Source organism: Carettochelys insculpta, chromosome 6, assembly GCF_033958435.1.
Source record: "Carettochelys insculpta isolate YL-2023 chromosome 6, ASM3395843v1, whole genome shotgun sequence".
NCBI classification, from domain to species: Eukaryota; Metazoa; Chordata; order Testudines; family Carettochelyidae; genus Carettochelys; species Carettochelys insculpta.
The window spans coordinates 90661666-90679491 of NC_134142.1; the positions used below are offsets into that span (position 1 = coordinate 90661666).

A 17826-nucleotide genomic window follows, 5' to 3' on the forward strand; every position below is an offset into this window, starting at 1 on the left:
GTAGAATCTGAGAATTCCGCTAGGGAGGAGGACGGAGCAGTTCATAAGTGCAACTGACTGCCAGGAGCCTTGCAGACAGAAGAGTGACTACTAAAATGTGTGCAAATGGCACAAAATCACACCAGAGGGTGTGAACACAACAATAGAAATGGCTATAGAACAGTTTAAAGGAAGTTTACGACTTGAAAAGTCAGAGGTGACGTAGGGCTTTCAAACAGGAGATTTTACAGAGGTAAAACACTAAAAGAAGAGTTTGTAATGCCTCACTGAGGAAAGTGACCAGGCATTTATTTCTAGCTGTGAGATGCTTGGTTTGGTCAAGAGGGTGTATGTCATAGGGAATCAGAAGAACAGGTATTAAACTTGAACTGAACATGAAAGTACTAATTTCCTCACATGAAAATGTGATCTCAGAAGAGGTGTTTCCTGGTGACATAGATAGTTACAGGCATCTTTTGTACCAGCAGGTATGCTCTTTCAAAAACCAGAGGAAGCATAGCAAAACATGACAGACCGTATCAATCAACAGGAGATAATGGACAGGGTTCAGTCCTGAAAACTGAAGCAGAATCTAAACTTGGTACTGACCTGAGGAGCAGAACAAGAACATCACAAGGAGAAAAAACATTTGCTGAGATGGCAGAAGCCAAATTCTTTGGCAAATTGGATTAATCAGCAGGCTTTTGGAAGGTACTCTGCGCATGAAACTTGGAGACTTGCGCTTTCAATGCACCATTTGGCTGCCTCGTGAGATTGCCATTCAGAATGTGTAATTGGGCCAGGAAGTATGTCTCTGCGCAATGTCCCAGGTGCATAAATGTGTCTTAGAAGCACAAATATCCATGGATGCCATCATATTCTGGGGCAGCTTTACACCTGAAATTCAGGGACAACTGCAGAAGGGACAAGAAGAAACAATCTTTAGGATAGACAGGGCCCCAAGTATACATTTTGAGTTGTTGAAATCACCTACTACATAAAGAAGCTGATTACAAAAAGTGCCGGAGTCTCAAAACTGAAGAAATAGTGACTGTGCAGAGACCAAAAGATAAAGGAATTCTGAGGCTGTAGGGCATCTTGACGTAGATCAGTAAGCTTGTACGTGCCTGTGCAGCTCAAACAACTCACCTAAGAAAATGCTGTCACAAAGACACAGAATGGACCTGGATGTTGGAGTTTGACAGTGTTCCGGGATCTGTAGTAGGTGCTGACTTCAGCACTAGTGCTACAATGCTTCATCACAGAGAGGAGTTCAAACCACCGACAGATGTTTCAAAAGGAGACCTGGAACTGAATGGCTACATGTGGCTTATACTGCAAGAGCTGTCCAAAGTCAGAGAATTTGCAAATCAAATGTGTGTGGCTGTGCAAAGTCTCTTTGTCTGTACCTTGCAGAGCTGAAATGGACCACAACCTAGCAATTGTGATACATAAAAGAAGCAGAGACTCACAGCCAAGGACAGACCCACTGCTGGGGAGGAGGATGCAAAGGGGCCCGGAGCTCCCGCCGCTACTACTGCTACTTTGGAGGCAGCCAGTGCTCTGGGCCTTTTTGAAGTGCATCAGCAGCATTGCTTTGTGTGGCTCTAAGGAGTGGGTTTGGGGGTGACACTGTGATCCCAGCAACACTAAGAGCTGATTGCCCTAGGCCTCATCCCTTCTGCCTTTGGCCCTGCCCCTTCCAGGGGCACAGAACCAGGCCCCCTCTCCCACTTTGTCATGGGGTCCACAGTGGCTGTCAGCCCTGCTGGCCAAGGATATAGCAATTACTGGCATTCTCTAGGAGTTGCATATGCACTATCAAAACAACATGCTCCACTTCCTGAGGAGCGGGAACAAGCAGTGATAGTCCATGTGAACCTGATGATAAAAGCTTCAGGCTCTTATCACGAGGCACAAGAGATGAACTGGAGAGAGGAAAATAGATTAAGAATGAATCAGTCTGAGCAGTAATACATGGTAGTGATAATGGATGTAACAATCCGCACTTCTCACCCTCCCATTCCCAACATATGAAGGAGCCTGCAGCGAGAGATACAGGATACAGTCATTTCCATAAGCCGGTGATGGGAGGGACCTGATGTAGCAAATAGAGGAAGTACAGTAAACTCTTGTTTAACCCATATTTGTGTAACCAGCATGCTCAAATAACTAGCATAATTCACAGCCTAGTAGCTCTGGTCTGGGGACACCAGGTGGGAGCGCGGAGAGAGCAGAGGAGCCTGCTGGCTGCACTCATGCAGCGTGGAGGGATACAGGGCAGCACTAAGTGGGCTCCCTGCCCCAGGGCAGGGCTTTGCTCTCATGCTCTGTACAAAACCCCAGACCTGATGCTGCTTCTCTGCGTTCCCATCTGATGTCTGCTGAGCAGAGGAGAAACGGCATCAGGTCTGGGGTTTGTGTATGGAACATGCGAGCAATGCCCTGCACCTGGGGGCAGGGGGAATTCTGCTCAGGCTTCTTTGCTTTCCCACCCAGTGTGAGCTACTCTCTATTATCCAGAATATTTGATTTTCCAGCAACCTCCCAGTCCTGTGGATGCTAGATATCAGAGTTTACTGTACTCGTGGAAATGACTAAGCTAAGGAGAGTGTGAGAAGTTCTATTCTGTGCAGAAAGAACAGTAATGTTGACGAACAGGTGAGTGTGTATGGAACCCACTGGAAGTACAGAAATGTACTGTGGTGAGAACAGAGGACAAAGGCTGAATTAGACTTGGGAGGAAAAAAACCACAATGATCTTTATCATGGATAATTTTCCCAAAACTCGACACTTAAACCTATCAGAAGCTCAGTGCGATCCGTCTCAGGCTCATTAAATCGAGGTTTGCATGTCAGGGAGTTTGATAAAATGCCGTGGTCTGTAGTAATGGGCCGGGGACCACACCTGGAGAATAGAGGACTTTTGTTGAAATTTAGAAGTTGTTGCAAAGATAAGGATGGATTAACAGAATGTGGAGAACAGTGCAGGATTCACGTGGAAAGGTATCTTTAGTTCTGCTCACGTATAGAGCAGCAACTCTGTAATGTCAAACACCACCAGCAAAGCTTCTCTGTAATGATAGACTTGACCTATTACCAGATGTGAGACGTAACCAAAGGCTGGCAAAGAACTGATATTTCAGCAAAGAGGTCAAACAAGTTAAAAGAGATGGAAAATTATTAAAAAGGCGGAAGATGCTTACAACTGAAGGGTTTTCTTAAGGATGAAGACAGTGTTTGAATTTTAAAAGGTAGTTAATGGCCAGTAAAGGCTGCAGTGATTAAAGGAACCTCATCTCATCCATATTTCATGACCTACTAAAAGTGAAAGCATTTTGCACAGCTGCTCTGGTACCTGAGCTGAGGCTGAGGGGGCAAACAAGCAGCCAGCAGTGTGAGAGCAGAATTAAGGCTGATCAAACAGACTGCTTCAGGACAGGTGTGGAATTTTCTCCCAGCCAGGAACTGCTTTGGGGAGTTACAGCCTGCTAATGAGAGACCCTGCAGGGAGGGGAACTTCGTCTGTCTGCTAAAGTGCTGCAGAGGCCAGCTCCAGGTCCATGAGCTGGTCAGCTGATTGCCTTGTCTGGACTGATTTACGGAATCCTCACTGAGCTGTCCACAATCCAGTGGAACAAGAGCCATGCGCCAGCACAAGCAAGTAACTGTGACTTTGATTTCTAAAGAGTGTATGTACTGGGGTGCGAGAACTGATGGCAGTGCACATGCCAGTTATATGTTTCATTGTTAATTGATTTTATTCATATTTTGTCTGTAACTCTTTTTCTTTAAGTAGAGGAGTGCGTTAATTCTAATCTGGGCCATTAGATATATGCTATTTATAATTGCTGTTTGGGAGTTAAATCTGCAATATAACTAGAATGAGTTTCCTGGAGGTTCCCAAGGCATGCCATTAAGAGTGTACAGGGGCCAGCCAGCTGGAGGCACTGCCACTTTACAGACCTTTTTGAAATCGGGGATTTATAGGGGATGATTCCCAACTATCCAACATCACCACTGGGACACTTAGAATTTCCTTTAATGTTAAACCCATCAGACGCACAGGCACACCAGTGAGCGCTGCCTGTTCCTGAGGAACACCGGGAAGAGAGAAAAGGGGTTACAGCTGTAGTGCTTGGCAGTGCACGGAAGGTAGTGGCAGTGGCCAGGCAGTGCATCTGCAGGCCCAGGATGGGGCTGGCGTGGGTTACCACTGCCAGCCAATATCCCAGGGCCCCAGGCGGGGCCAGGATAGCTGACGCTGGGGTGGTGGACACCGAATGTAGTTGCCTTTCTCAGGCTGATGGGGATTACACAGGGAGAGGGATCAGGAGTAAAGCCTGGCTTATCATATTAGAGGAATTATAGCACTGCCATTTTGGAGCTACTCAGCATTTCCTATATAAATCCCCCTTTATGTAAAAAATAATCTGGGAAAGTGGAAGCAGCTGCAGGCTTTGTCCGTGCTTTCCCACCCTCACCTCGCCCCTCCCAGCACCGTTCACAACTACATCCTCGAAGACGCAGGCAGCAGCCGGGCCTAAGGGATGTGGACACCAACGCACAAAGTCGGCGAGCAGGGGTGTTTACCGTTCTACAGACCTTTTAGCTGTGGGACCCATTTTTGTGTAGCCTGCTACTAAATTACCCTAAATCTTCACTTTGCTTGCAAGAACCACGCCCCCCCCGCCCAAGGCTGCAAACAGTAACATCACCTGTCTATCACCCCTACTGCCACAGGCCCCTGTTCTGTAGCAATCACTAGGACCACGCGGCATCCCATGGCCCTCAGTGGGGCACCTTACAAGTGCTCCTGCCTGTTTGGATCCAGTTGCAGAATTGGGGCCTTAGTACTGAAGTCAGGAGAGCAGCAAGAGGGGTGTGCTGGCTGGCAGCCCAAAGACAGAAGGCCAAAGACAGGGGTACGCAGAGCCGCTTACATGTTGGCATCTCCAAAGCCAGAGAGCTACACCCAAGGAACCAGAGGTGGTGAGAGGAATGCTCCCAGCAGAGAGTCCCACCTGCTGGGAAGAGGTGGGAGGTTACATTGCAACTGGGAAGGCTGGAGTGGTTGTCCTGGTACAAGGGCAGGAGAGGACTGTCTTGGACAGTCGGACTATGGTGAGGGATGCCGGGGCTGTGCTGACGACCCATGGTGTCGGGGGTGGGATGCGAGGGATGCGGGTTGGAGTATGCTGGGGGACTTCTGTGATGGTTTCTGCGCATGGGACTCCCACGATAAATGAATCTCATAGGGACTGCACTATGTTTGTACTTGGGAAGACTGGTCACAATTTCGGGGGACTCAGAAGGTAAACTGAGGCAGATGCATTTGTGGTGTGACAGCCTTCAGCACAAGGGTGCTTGGGGCAGGGCAGCACTTCTGACAGAGAGGAGTTGTCTAAATGTTTTGTTACCTCAGTGTACGTGCAACAGAGGAACGTTACTGCCGTGGGTTAGGCTACTTATACTAGTATTTAAAATCCAATTCTTCACATACATCCCTCAGTTTTATCAAAGCACTTTCTGGAAGAGACAATGGAAACATCCTGCCACTCGTAGCCCAAAAGCTGGAAACCAGCAGTGCTACATGCCATGCAGGTTTGGGCTCTTTAACGGGGTAACTAAAGGCGTAGCAAGCGCAATAAGTGCAAGGGAGGAAGGGAAACTCTCAAGAGAAATGCCCGAGTCTGGGGAAACAACAGGAGGTCCTGTGGCACCTCATAGACTTACAGATATTTTGGAGCATAAGCTTTCGTGGGGCAAAGACCTGCTTCGTCAGACAAAGGGGGTCTTTGCCCACGAAAGCTTATGCTCCAAAATATCTGTAAGTCTATGAGGTGCCACAGGACCTCCTGTTGTTTTTGAAGATGCAGGCTAACTCGGCTGCCCCTCTGACATCGGTCTGTGGAGCAGTGCGCCAGTGGAAGGGTTGGCAGTGAGGTGACCTCCTATGTCTGAAGCTAGACTGGAACAGAGACTTGGAGAATTGACTGTCGGAACCAGGAGGCGCTGCTGGACTCCTAGGATCTTTCTGCTGTCTGTGTTGCTCCGTGTAGTGCCTGAAGGGATTGACTTTCAAACTGTGCGTTTCTGGTGTGACCTGCCTTTCTCATGGCGCCAGCCAGTGCAGTCCGAATGCCTTGGTGTCCCTCCCTGCGGATGGCCCATACAATGCCAGCCACTTGTTAGGAACCAGAGAACAGCCATGTTGCTGCAGTTGTGGCTGCCATGTCTGGGCAAGGAGCTGAAGCGGCTGGGTTGATAAAAAGGCTGTGTCCGTGCCCCTGTGCCTGCTGTGGGGAGTAGTGAAACTTTTGCTTCAGCTGGTTTAGGTAGACTTGAATTTTTTTTTCCTGTCCCCTTAAAAATAACAGGCAGCTGAGCAGAGACTTGTGGATGTTGCATCCCAGTCTAGCTCCCTCCCTTCGTCCCTCAGGGGCTGATGTGATGTGATGCGACTGCCCAGCTTTCCCTCCCAGTCTCATGATTCTGTCTCTTAATCCTCCCAGAGCCATGTGAGCCTGCAGCCCAATAGCAGCCTGGGGGTGGGCAGTGGGGAGGCGAGCCGGCTCCAGGCAGAGATGCTTCAGCTGGACCTGATCGATGCTGCTGGGGAGACCTCTGCCGAGGAGGAAACCACCTCTGAGCCACTCAAGAAGGAGCCCCCGCCGGTAACCATGGACACCTACAGACCCAAGCGACCCACAACTCTCAACCTCTTCCCACAGGTGCCTCGGACCCAGGTAAGCCAGGATGGGAGCCTGTCCGGGGGCAAGGGGCCTACAACCCAAGGTGGTGATGAATGTATTTGAAAGCCTCCTCTCTCACTGCAGAGGGAGTGCAGGGAAGGTTCCTAACTTCTTTGGGCCCTCACTAGAGTCAGTAGCAAGCGGGGAAGTGAGAGCTGTTGGGTGGAACTGGGCTGAGCTCCAGCCTGTGTAACTTAGCCCCTGGCATGGGGTGAGGAGGGAGTTAATCCATTTTCCAGAGGGCTTTTGTTTGGGATGACACAGCTCAGCTAGTGAATGGAAGCAGCTGCAATCATGAGAGTGATGTGGAGGCAGACAGTGGGGGTGGGGGATTGAAGCCTTCTCCCTTGCTTTTGGGTTGGAGGCATTGAGTGGCAGAGGAGGCACGTGTCCTTCTCCCTGAGATCACTCATAAACACCCCAATAACTAGGAGAGGTTTGGAGGGATATGTTGTTTCTGTCGACATTCCCAGCCAGCATCCCAGGAGGGCAGCACCAGAATCCTGGCCTAAGAGAGATGATGAACCAGAACCGCAAGGTGATGGGTGGGACATCTCCTAAGTCTGAACATACGTGGGCTGCTGCAGATAGCGCAGGTGGCTTTGTAGGGGATGCTTGTGCTCCCTTCTGAGTGGCATAGGAGCCCGAGCCCCTGCCCAGCGGTGCTTTGGGTGATTCCATTCCGCCTCTCTAAATTCCCCCCGCAGTTTCAACTAGAAAGAAAAGTTGTCTTCACGTTTTCTGCCAAGCGGCTGTGCTGCATTTCTGTGCTGCCTGCCTGGGGGCTGCATTTCTGTGCCGTGTGCGCCGCTTGCATGCACTGGGAGGAATCCCTTCGCTTGTCTGTCTCCTGTGAAGTTGGCAAAGCCGCCCATGGTGCGACACATACAGGCGGCTATTTTTATCATTCTCTCTTATTGAAACGTGGCTTCTCTTGGCAAGTAAGAGGATTTTCGTCCTGGTGACGCCGGGCTGAGGAGAATGAAGCGAGAGGCAGGTGTGTTTGTGTGGAACAGATCTGGCAGAAGAATCGGTGGGTATGGAGCTGGGTTGCATCAGCATAAAACTGGCAGCTGATCTTAAATCTCCTCTCCCACCTTCCTCTCCTCTCAGTTCCTTCGCTGGAGAAGGGGACAGCCCTCCCCCTCCCCACCCCCCCGCCCTGGGTCACAGTGGGACAGTGAGGAGTGATTAATAATGGCAGGGGAGAAGCAGGCTGAGATGAGACAGCGGGGGCATCGGGACGCTGCAAGACCTTTGCAGGGCAGACGATGCAGTGTGGGTGGACGTGCTGGAAATTGGGGAGCTATGCGGGAGGGAGGGAGGCTTGGAGGAAGGAGGAGTTTGGCAGGCACAGAATTACAGCTTTTGCCTGCCATTCTGGAGTGGGAGCAAGTAGCAAACTCTTGGCAGAGGGGTCGGGGAGCCAATGTGGATAAGGAGCGAGAAGTTGAAGTTGGGTCTTATCAGCTCAGGAGAGAGGGCTGGGTGGCTGGAGGAGAACGCCCTGCTCACCTGTTAGCTTAGGCCTGTGCATTGTGTTCAGCTCCTCTCCCTGTCCTCTGAGTCAGGTGTGATTGAGGCCCTGGGTGACATTCTGAGGCAATGGCTTTTGAGAGAGAGACAGTGGGAGTGTCTGAGGGGTCTTGAGTCTGATTCGCCGAGTGTTGGGGAACACAGACAAGTGCGGATGGGGGCAGGAGTGCAGGGGTGGGAGTACAGGGGGCTGGGTGGGTTTGGTGCAGGGCTGAGGGGGTTGCTAGAAATGTGCAGTGGGAGGAGATGGTGCATGGTCCTGGGAGGGAGAGTGGGAGGAGAATGGATAGGGCTCAGGGTTAGGATGGGTGTGTGCAGTGGGGCAGGAGTTGACTGAGCTAGGGAGTGTCCATGCAGCTGAAAGGCCCTGTCGAGCTGGCTGAGCTCACTCTCTGTTGAGTCCTTTGTGATGGTGTTTCTCTTTATTGTGCTGCAGAGAGTCACCAGGGCTGAGTCATCTCTCCTAGGCTATGGGTTGAAACTTGCTCCTGTTCCCCCTCTTCATTGGCGCCTGTGGGCCGCTGTCTCCACTGAGGCTGTGAAGGCTGTACTCTTGGGTGCCTTTGTCCCAGAAGGGCCTTCACACCTCGCTGGGGGTTGTTTCCTCCTTGGCTTTTCATCGAGGGGAAGACTGTGACAAGCGCCACGAGGGGCTAGATCTTGTAGGGCTGAAAGCCTCTTCTCCTTTTGCTCTTGTCCAGAAGCAGTGCTGGCCTCAGACCTGGCTGGCCAGCATTCCCTCCCACCTCCCTGAGCAAGGGGAGCTGGGGAAAGTCTGCAGGCCAGTCAGGTTCTCAGGCAGACTCCTTTCCAAGCAGCTCTTGCTGTCTTTCACTTCAGCTGCTCATGATCTTTTGCACGTGGAGCCACCAGATGGACAGACGAGTGCAGAGCCGAGGTGCCTGGCAGTGACAGCTGGGCCTGTTGTAATCCTTTCAGGCCCTGAGTCCATAGAACAGGCTTGAGAGAGTCGGAATCTGGGCTTTGCATCTTGGTCTGTGCTGTGTATGCAGGGCAGCCTGGTCAGATATAGACGTGGCCGGGCACGGCTGTGAAAAAGCTCATGCTGCTGGCTGCTTGTTTACCGCAAAGGAGAATAAATGTAGAGCCAGTGCCCGACTGGAGGGTGGGGTTGAAATATTGGTGCCGGGGAGGGCCGGGAAGCGAGAAACAGATGAATGACAGTTGGCTGAGTTTGCCTTTGTTGTGGAGTGTCTGCCTCTAACTTCCGGGAAATATTCCTACCGGCTCCTGCTGTTGTGTAGAGCAGAGCAAGGGGAAGAGCCCTTGGTGACAGGGTGCAGCACAAATGACCTGTGGGGAAGGAGAGATCTCTTCTCCACTATCCCTTCCCCCTCCTTGGCTTTGCCTTGGTAACTTCTGCGTACGGAGGCAGCGGCCAGTGCTTGCCCTGAAAATAGTATTGTGTCCCCACAGAATCCGCAGTCCCTACCCTGCCACTGCAGTGTGGCCCCCATGGCCCTTTCTTTCCCCACAGCCCTGCTCCCTGGGCCTCTATGCGTGCTGGAGTCCGAGAGGCTCACTTCGCTGACTAAAATAAATTCTTACTGCTCTTTTCTGCTAGTCCTGCAGAACGTATGTGGCTCTGAGAGCCCAGCAGGGACTGTCCTGGTTGCAGCAGCAGCATTTTTGTTCTGTTCTGGTGGCACAGCCTGTGTTCTGAGCTGCTGTGTGTGACATGGGGAGAGCCCTGTTCGGCTCCCGGAGCTGTGGGGAGTGTGCAGCAGAGGCAATAGGAAGAATGCCCGTTCTTTGCAGTCTGTGTGATCTGGAGTTGCAGTCGTGGAATCCAGGGACGGCATTTGTTTAGAGCCAGGCTTGGGAGTGTTATAGATGAGGAGGACATAAGGGGCTGCTCTTCTCACGTGGCTTCACTGGGCAGGGGAGAGGTGGCTGCCAGGTCCCAGTGAGAGAGTTACAGTGAGAACCCAGAAGGCCTTCGGGCAAACAGCACCTTTCACAACCTCATCAGCCTCTTTCCATCCTTCCAGTTCCATAGGGCTGTCCTCGCTCGTCTTTCCCTTCTTGTCATGGGTTTGATGGGCATGGCTAGCATCACCCCTCCTGCGGCCTGCTGTACCTTCCCACCCACTGCTTCACCCTGGCGCACTCACTTAGGGGCACCTCTTGTCTCTCTTCTTTTCCTCCACAGACCTGATTCCTGAGTGTGGAGAGGCTCTGGCTGAGACTCATGCCGCACACGGGACCCCGGTGCAGTGCCTCTGCCTCTGGGGCTACAGTGGTCCTGTGGCTGCTTCAGCCAACAGTGAAATTGAGCCAGTTTAGCTTCCAGCAGCGTCTGCCTTTCCCAAGAGGGTCCCTCTGAGCTGCTGGTGTTCTGGCTGACTTGTCTATGGCTCTCCTTTGCAATACTGCCCCTGCCTGCTCAGCCACGCCCTGGCTAATCTGTGTCTAGTCTGGGACGGTGTAGGTATGGACTTGGTCCTCTCTAAAGAGTTTGGGACCTAAGCTAGACATTACTGTAGGATCTGAGCAGCCCAGGCTCCTTTGCGTGTTTCCCCTCGCCGTGTCTGGGGGTGGTGGGAAGGTGCTCTTCTCCCCATTGTGCAGATGGGGTGCTAGAGAGACTGAAGCATTCCCAGTGTTCTGCAGGAAGCCTTGCAAGGAGTCAGACATTGAGCCTAGGTCTCCCAAGTTCTAGGCTACTTCCTCCAAGGATGGCACAGCAGTTGGGCCTGTTTGGGGAGAGGAAATAGGAGGCACAGGCACTGACTGGCGTGGCTGAAGGCTTGTCAGATGTTGACAGCAACAAGATGAGCAGGGCAGGCATGGTGGGCTAGGAACTACGTTAAATTCCTTTCCTTTCAGTATCTGCCAGTAGCTTCCTGTGCATCCCAGCTGGGGCTGAGGGCTCTCAACTGATGCCTAGTGTGGCTGCTTCCAGACCCTTCCCCTCGCAGCCTGGCTCCCTCTCCCATTTAGGTAGCAAAAGGGGGTTGAATTTCCTATTTAAAACCTATCTGTGTTCCCTCCCTCTCCAGTAGAAGGCCTACAGTCAGGGTCTGCTCAGATCCCTCCTTTAGCATCTCACCGTTAGGGCACAGAGGGTACAAAGTCTCCTGTATTCATCCAAAGGCAGGGCAGGGGCTTTGGTCCCAGGCTTCATCCACAAACTCGTTTGCAATCGCCACCTGAGGTCCCTGGGAGCCAGCTACAGCTGCAGTTTGGGCAGCTCCTCCCACCACGTTCCAAGCTGCTGCTTCTCCTGCTGGGGGGTGGGGGAGTGGGAATCTCTCAGTTGGATGCTCCATTTCCCTAGCACATGTGAAGACGTTCCTGTTGACACGGCTCTGTTTGCGGGGGGTCCGGGGGTGAAGTGTTGGGGGATGGACTCTCAGAACACTTTCGTTCTTAGTGTCCCTGAGTGGCCGACATTGCCCTGGCCTGGGCTTCCACACTTCTTCTCTGCCATGGTTTGCAGTCCTCTCCTTCTCTTTATGCTGAGTACTGGGCACGTCCGGGTACGTGCTAGGCCCCAGCGAACTGGTGTATGATGGAGTGCCAGGCACCTCTGATCTCCCTCTGGGGCGCGCAGTGGTGCTCAGTGAGGGAGGTGTTTCTGAGTGCGTTTCCCATTGTTATGAGGGAAGGAAGATTCTCCAGGGACCCCTCGCTCCAGGGCCAAGCTCAGGTGCAGATACCCTCAGGTCTGAGGCACTCCATGGGTGGGGTGGGGGAATCGGCCAGACTCTGGGGGGGCATGAGCATGTCTGCGCGTCGCCTTCCAGGCTCTTTGTGGTGCTCTCCTTGTGTCTGCGAGAGTAACCCCCGTGCTTCCTACCCACGGGCCACGGTGTAGGATGCCAACGTTCTCCACGCTGGGTTGGCTGCGTCGGGTCCCTGCACACTCCCACCGTCCCCTAGCTCTCTCGTGCGCTGATGGAGAGGGGGCTGGGAGCTGCTGCTTGCTTTGCAGCCAGAGCTGCCCCCACCCCTCCACCCTGGGCACAGTGTGCAAGAGCCTTGGCAGACATGGCCACTGTGGCAGCTTGGCTGGCTGGAAGCCCGTTCTGGCAAGTGCCTGGAATCCGCAATGAAGCACTTGGAGACGCTTATTTCTTTGCACGGGCGTGAGCAGGGCTTTGAGAGCTAACAGCCTGCACCAGGCCTTTGTGGGGTGGGGGCTTCCCCTTTCTGGGCAGAGGGAGGGAAATGGTGGTTGGTTGAGCAGCATGTGCCTTCCCGTGTCAAGGGCTGTCTGCACTTTGAAAGGGGGAGAGGAGAATGTTATGCAGCTCAGACTCCGAGCTAGAAGTCCCCTGGCAGACCTGACCCCTTCTCCTGGGGAGGCATCGGAGTTCTGGGATTATCTGCAAACCCTGCTGAAGGCAGAGGAAAACCAAAATGCCCCAGAGATAGCAGACACCGGGGCAGGAATTAACTAAGTGAGACTTACCCCAGGGCAATAGCTGGGGAAAATAACCCAGAAGCTCAGTCCTCAGTGGGAGGAGAACACAAGAAGCAGATTCCTTCCCCCTGGGCTGAGAGAGACACTGGGAGGGGATGGGGACAGGAGTTTACAATCAGAGGCTGTGGAACAAACACCAGTGGTATTCTGGGGTCTGGGTATGCAGAGTCCTTACTCCCAGACCGGGGACTTGGGAGAGACCTCACTGCAGCTCCTACACTCAGTACTGGAGCCCTCAGCCCCAGAGCGTTCACATCCAGGGGCTGGAGGGGTCAATTTCTGAGGAGAGGGGCTTTCCCCACTCCACCACCCAGCACTCCCCCTGGGGAGCAAGGGAAGCCCGGTGCTCAAGCCTGCTAAGAGTGCCAGGGATGGGACAAGCCCTCACACCCCAACCCTATTTTCCTAGCAGAAGCATCCCAGGGGGGACTGCAGACGGAGATGGGTAGGGCCCCTGCTTGCTCTGGCCCAGGCCCCCACAAACTTGTAATCCACCAGGGCTCCTAGCCTGGGTAAGTTGACTCGTGTGAGCTGAAAATAGCCACGTGGACAGTGCACCGGCTGAGGCTCAGGCTAACCAGCCAAGCCTTGACCGAGGGGCTGGTCCAAGCTCCAGGGGACCTGGTGCTGCACCTTGCGCATGGCTGTTTTGAGCATGTTCACTTAGGCCCTGCTGTGTGCTGCTGTCAGCCCAGGGTGACGTGCTTGCTCCCTAGCTGCGGCATAGACGAACCTCCACACCCCCAGAACTCGTCAGCTTGTGCCTGGCAGCAGCTGGGGGAGGTTGTGGGATCTGGCTTCTCTCACGGTGTCTCCAGCTCTGCCAGAAGCACTCAGGAGTAGTGACTGCAGGGTGCTTAGGGCCTGGGACTGGCTCTGTTCTCTGACAGTCCCTTGTTGCAGCTGTGATAGCACTGGGAAAGTGCATCAGATCCCCATTAGGATTAACCACAACCAGCTAGTGTGTTTGAAACACGCCTGGCTTAACCCCAGTAAGGGCAGCACTGGACACTGTAGTTGAGAGGTTTGCCAAAGAGATGAAGTTTTGCAGGGCAGACAAGGCCAGAAAGAGGAGGTCTTGGGGCAGGAACAGAGCCGATTTGCGGCCCTCGTGCCCAATGTGGTGTAGCCAGGCAAGGGGCAGCTGTGTTGCCCTTGGGAGAAACATTGATCCTGGTGACAGCAGGCCACTGTTCTCTTGCCTGACCTGCCGTGCTGGGAGCAGAGCATAGGTCCAAAGTGCCCTGGAGAGGGGGGATGCAGCAAAGGCCCAGGAGCAGAACGACCACCAGTGAAGGTACAATGCTGCCTGCCCGCTCACAAGCATTTCTCTTGGCCCTCTGTGCCCAAGGACACTGAAGTGAGTGGAGTGCACTTCCTGTACAGAGCGTCTCACGCCAGGCACTGCTAGATGCATGACCTGCATGATGGTGCTCAGCAGCCAGGGAGCTGAGGTGCCTCTCGTTAGTGGGTCTAGCATGCTAGGCTTCTCGAGCTCCTCTGCTCACACACGCAGTGAAGATCACAGAGTGAAAGGAGGTGGGTGAGGGCAGGGAAGAGGCCATGCAGGCGAGAGACCAGGTGCAACATGTGGAGCTGACAGATCATAGGTAGGTGCAAGGTTTGCTCCGGCTTTCCCTGCAGGAGAAAAACCAGCCAAGTGGGTGTCCTTGGGGCTGTGCCCTGAGGGCCACTCTGGGGTTGGCTGGAATACAAAAATCCACACCGGGTTCTATCTCAGAGCTCGTGGCTCGTTCCTTCCTGTGCCTTGGGTTAGCTCCCCAAGCTACTGCCCAGGCTGGCCCAGCAGCAGGTGCAGATGGGATTAGCTTGTGGATCCCCGTGAGCAGACAGCTCCCTGATGCACGTGGACAATAACTGGCAGCTGGGGGAGTGCTGTGGTGGGCTGAGGGCGGGACAGGGCGTCTTTGTGCCGTGCGCTGTTTACTGTTGCAGCTACAAGGCAGCTTTGTTCTTCTCTCCAGGACACTCTGAATAACAACTCTCTAGGGAAAAAGCACAGTTGGCAGGAGCGGGTGTCCCGGTCGTCATCTCCCCTGAAAACTGGTGAGTCCCAGGCTCTCAGCAGGAGGCTGCTTCTCAGTCTCCCCAGTTTACCTCTTCTGTCTCCTGGCATTTCCTCCAGTGCCTGGGTCTCAGAGGAACAGCCGTAGTCTTGCATCCTCCTAGTACTACCCCTTCCTTCTGGCCTTTGCCCAGCGAGATGGGTGCTACACTTGTCCACAGGCTTCTGGTGGCTGGGAATTGATTCCCTTCCGCCAGCCCCTGATACCCAGCCCCAGCTGGTAAGGTCTTTGCTTTTCTTGTGTCCTGGGAAGCAGTGGAGCATTCCAGCTTGGGTCAGCGGTGAGGGGTGGGTTGTCCTGAGATGTTTCTGTAGCACCCTGGGAGCACGAATAGCTCTGTGTGTCTGGAGTTAGCAATCAGGAGGTGGATCCCAGGGAAAGCGCCTCTTCCTACTGCAGCCTGTGGCTATGCAGGAGGGTAAGCTGAACGTTGTCCAGCTGGCAGAGAGAGGATTGGTGGGGAGCTCTGCTGGGGCCCATACTGTCAGTCCCAGCCCCGGATGGCAGGGCTGGCAGCAGCTGTCGTTACAGATGGTTTGGGAGTATCCTTCCTGCCAATCCCAGCACAGAACGCTCCTTCCTAGGCTGCTTGTGTTCTGGATTTGATGGTGGACGTTGCTCTCTTTCTCCCTCACTCTTGCCCACCCTGCAGGTGAGCAGACCCCTCCCCATGACCATGTTTGCCTAAGTGATGAGGTCAATCACCAAAACAGCACAACCTCCACCAAAGACCGGGGCACGTCCACGGAGAGCCCGTGCCGGCGCACGGCTGCCACGCAAATCGCCCCTGCCTGTGCGGTCTCCTCCCGGGCGCCTGAGAAGAGCCAGACTGCTGGCCGGCTCCCGCCCCATAACCCCAGTGTGGTGGTGGTGACGACGAGGGGGCCGGAAGCCCACCGGGACCGCATCCGCTACCAGACGGATGTGAGGTTAGAGGCCACTGAGGAGATTTACTTGACGCCTGTGCAGAAAAACTCAGATCCACTGGAGCCTGAAAAGCCCTTCCTGTCACAGTCCAGTGAGAACCGCATGTCCATCAGTTCCGACATTGACACCTCCAGCTATCCACCTCTGATGGGGAAGCCCAACCCCTCCATCAGCGAGGAGGACGAGGTGCTGGACTGTATGTCCTCTCCCGACAAGATGAGCCTGCCCAGGACCTCATGCAGCAGCAGCAGCAACGGTGGCTACCGGCATGGGCACAACCTCCAGCGGGCATCTGTGAGCTCAGACACCAGCGCCCTTTCCTATGACTCGGTCAAGTACACACTGGTGGTGGATGAGAATGTGCAGCTGGAGCTAGTCAGCCTGAAGCAGTGCTACTCGGGTTACAGCGACGAGAGCGACTCGGCGACCGTCTACGACAACTGTGTCTCCTCGCCCTACGAGTCGGCCATCGGCGAGGAGTACGAGGAGGATGCACTGAAGCGCGATTCAGTCTGCCTGTCGGAGGACTCCACCCCTGAAGCTGACATCCACTTCTCTAAGAAGTTCCTTAATGTCTTTATGAGTGGCCGGTCGCGTTCGTCCAGTAAGTCCTGTGCTGGGTGGCGGGGAGAGATGGGGCACTTCGTCCAGGGTGCTCTGGGTTGGGGTTCATAGGCGGGGCGCAGAGGACTTCATAGTTGTATTGCAAAGTGATCCTGGTTTCTTCCCACCCCGAGCATCTGTGTCCTGGATGCTTCTGCCTGGTAGCATGCAGGAGCGGAGATTTCCAGAGGGTGCTGGCCCCAAGTTTTCCTGTTGTGTCCCCTGATTTCTGTCTTTATCTCCCAGGTTCAGTGAGGCTCTGGTGGCTGCGGAAACCCTTTGGGCAGCAGCTGGGTGAGGGCTGGTGTTGACACCTGGAACTGATGATGTGGCCTTTGTCCAGCCCAGAGTTTGGGGCAGAGCCTAGCCAAGCCCCTCATTGAGACAGGGCATCCTTCTTTCCCAGGACAGCAGCAAGTTTCCTCGGTAGCTGATGTTCCTCAGAGCCCCAAGGATTTCCAGTCTTTCCTCATGCAGCCTCAAGGCCTCTGAGCCCTGTCCAATAGATGTACCCCATCTCCGAGAAGGAGCAAACTTGTAACATTCCTGTGCCATACAGCACACGCTGTCTGGTCAGCCACAGACCCTCCACTTTCCCAGTTAACACCCTTCCAAGTAATAACTCCCCTTGTGCTGTGGTTATTCAGTCACTTGCTCAAGTCAGAGAAAGGTATTTTGCTCCCAGACATGTTTCTCTGGTGCCATTGAATCTGCACTCGTGCACTGTAAGAAGTACATAATTCCAAATCATCTGTGCCCAAGTGAATTCAGTATATTGGGCCACCAACACTGTAGTACAAAAATAAGGGACTGTTTTCTTAGCTTGCCCCTCTGCCTGCCCCCCATCCCACCTCCCAATATTATTGTAAATCACTTATGAGCAGTACTGACCTGCTTTCTCCACGGACGTTTCTTGCTGCTTTTTGCAGTGATGTGGTATAGAGATGAAGAAATACAGGACATCCCTTGTAATGACTGTTGGCAACCCCGCCCGCTACAGGCACTACAGAGTGGGCAAAGCCTGAGACCAATGCAGGCCACCTTTCTCCAGCCAGACCAACCTGTAGTCAGCAATCCCCATGTCACAGTGCACTCCCGCCTCTCCTGCAAACTTCTGCAACTTCTTGTTGCAGGATTCACCCTGACTCCACGTGTGTGGCAACTGCACAGGCTGCCAACTTTCTTATTTGTGATTAGCAGATCCCCTTGCCCCAGCTCTTCTCCTTGAGGGCCCACCCCTGCTCTGCCTTGTTCCCCTGAGGTCCTGTCCCCTGCTCTGCCTTTTCTCAGGAAGGCCCTTTGTGTTCCACTTCTTCCCCCAGGGCCATGCCCCCTACTGTCTCCCCCCTGCTCCAGTGTGAGCATCCCCATGGGCTTTCCAAACCCCTGCTCCAGCAGGCCACCTGGGAGGCCAGGTCAGAAGAGCGCTATGGCCACCCTGGAGCAGCCAGGCAGTCCTGCAGCGGAGTTAACATGCAGCCCCCTCTGA

The 17826-nt window shown here is 53.7% G+C and overlaps 1 protein-coding gene across 2 annotated transcripts in view; it reads left to right on the top strand.

The window, feature by feature from the left end:
• The window catches only part of MAPK8IP1 (mitogen-activated protein kinase 8 interacting protein 1), a 46355-nt gene that overhangs the window by 20281 nt on the left and 8248 nt on the right, over window positions 1-17826 (top strand). For both annotated transcript variants that reach the window (XM_074997548.1, XM_074997549.1), the window contains 3 exons: window positions 6495-6728; window positions 14706-14787; window positions 15460-16338. In XM_074997548.1, the coding sequence (XP_074853649.1) occupies window positions 6495-6728; window positions 14706-14787; window positions 15460-16338 (1195 nt within the window). The remainder of the gene's footprint in view (window positions 1-6494; window positions 6729-14705; window positions 14788-15459; window positions 16339-17826) is intronic.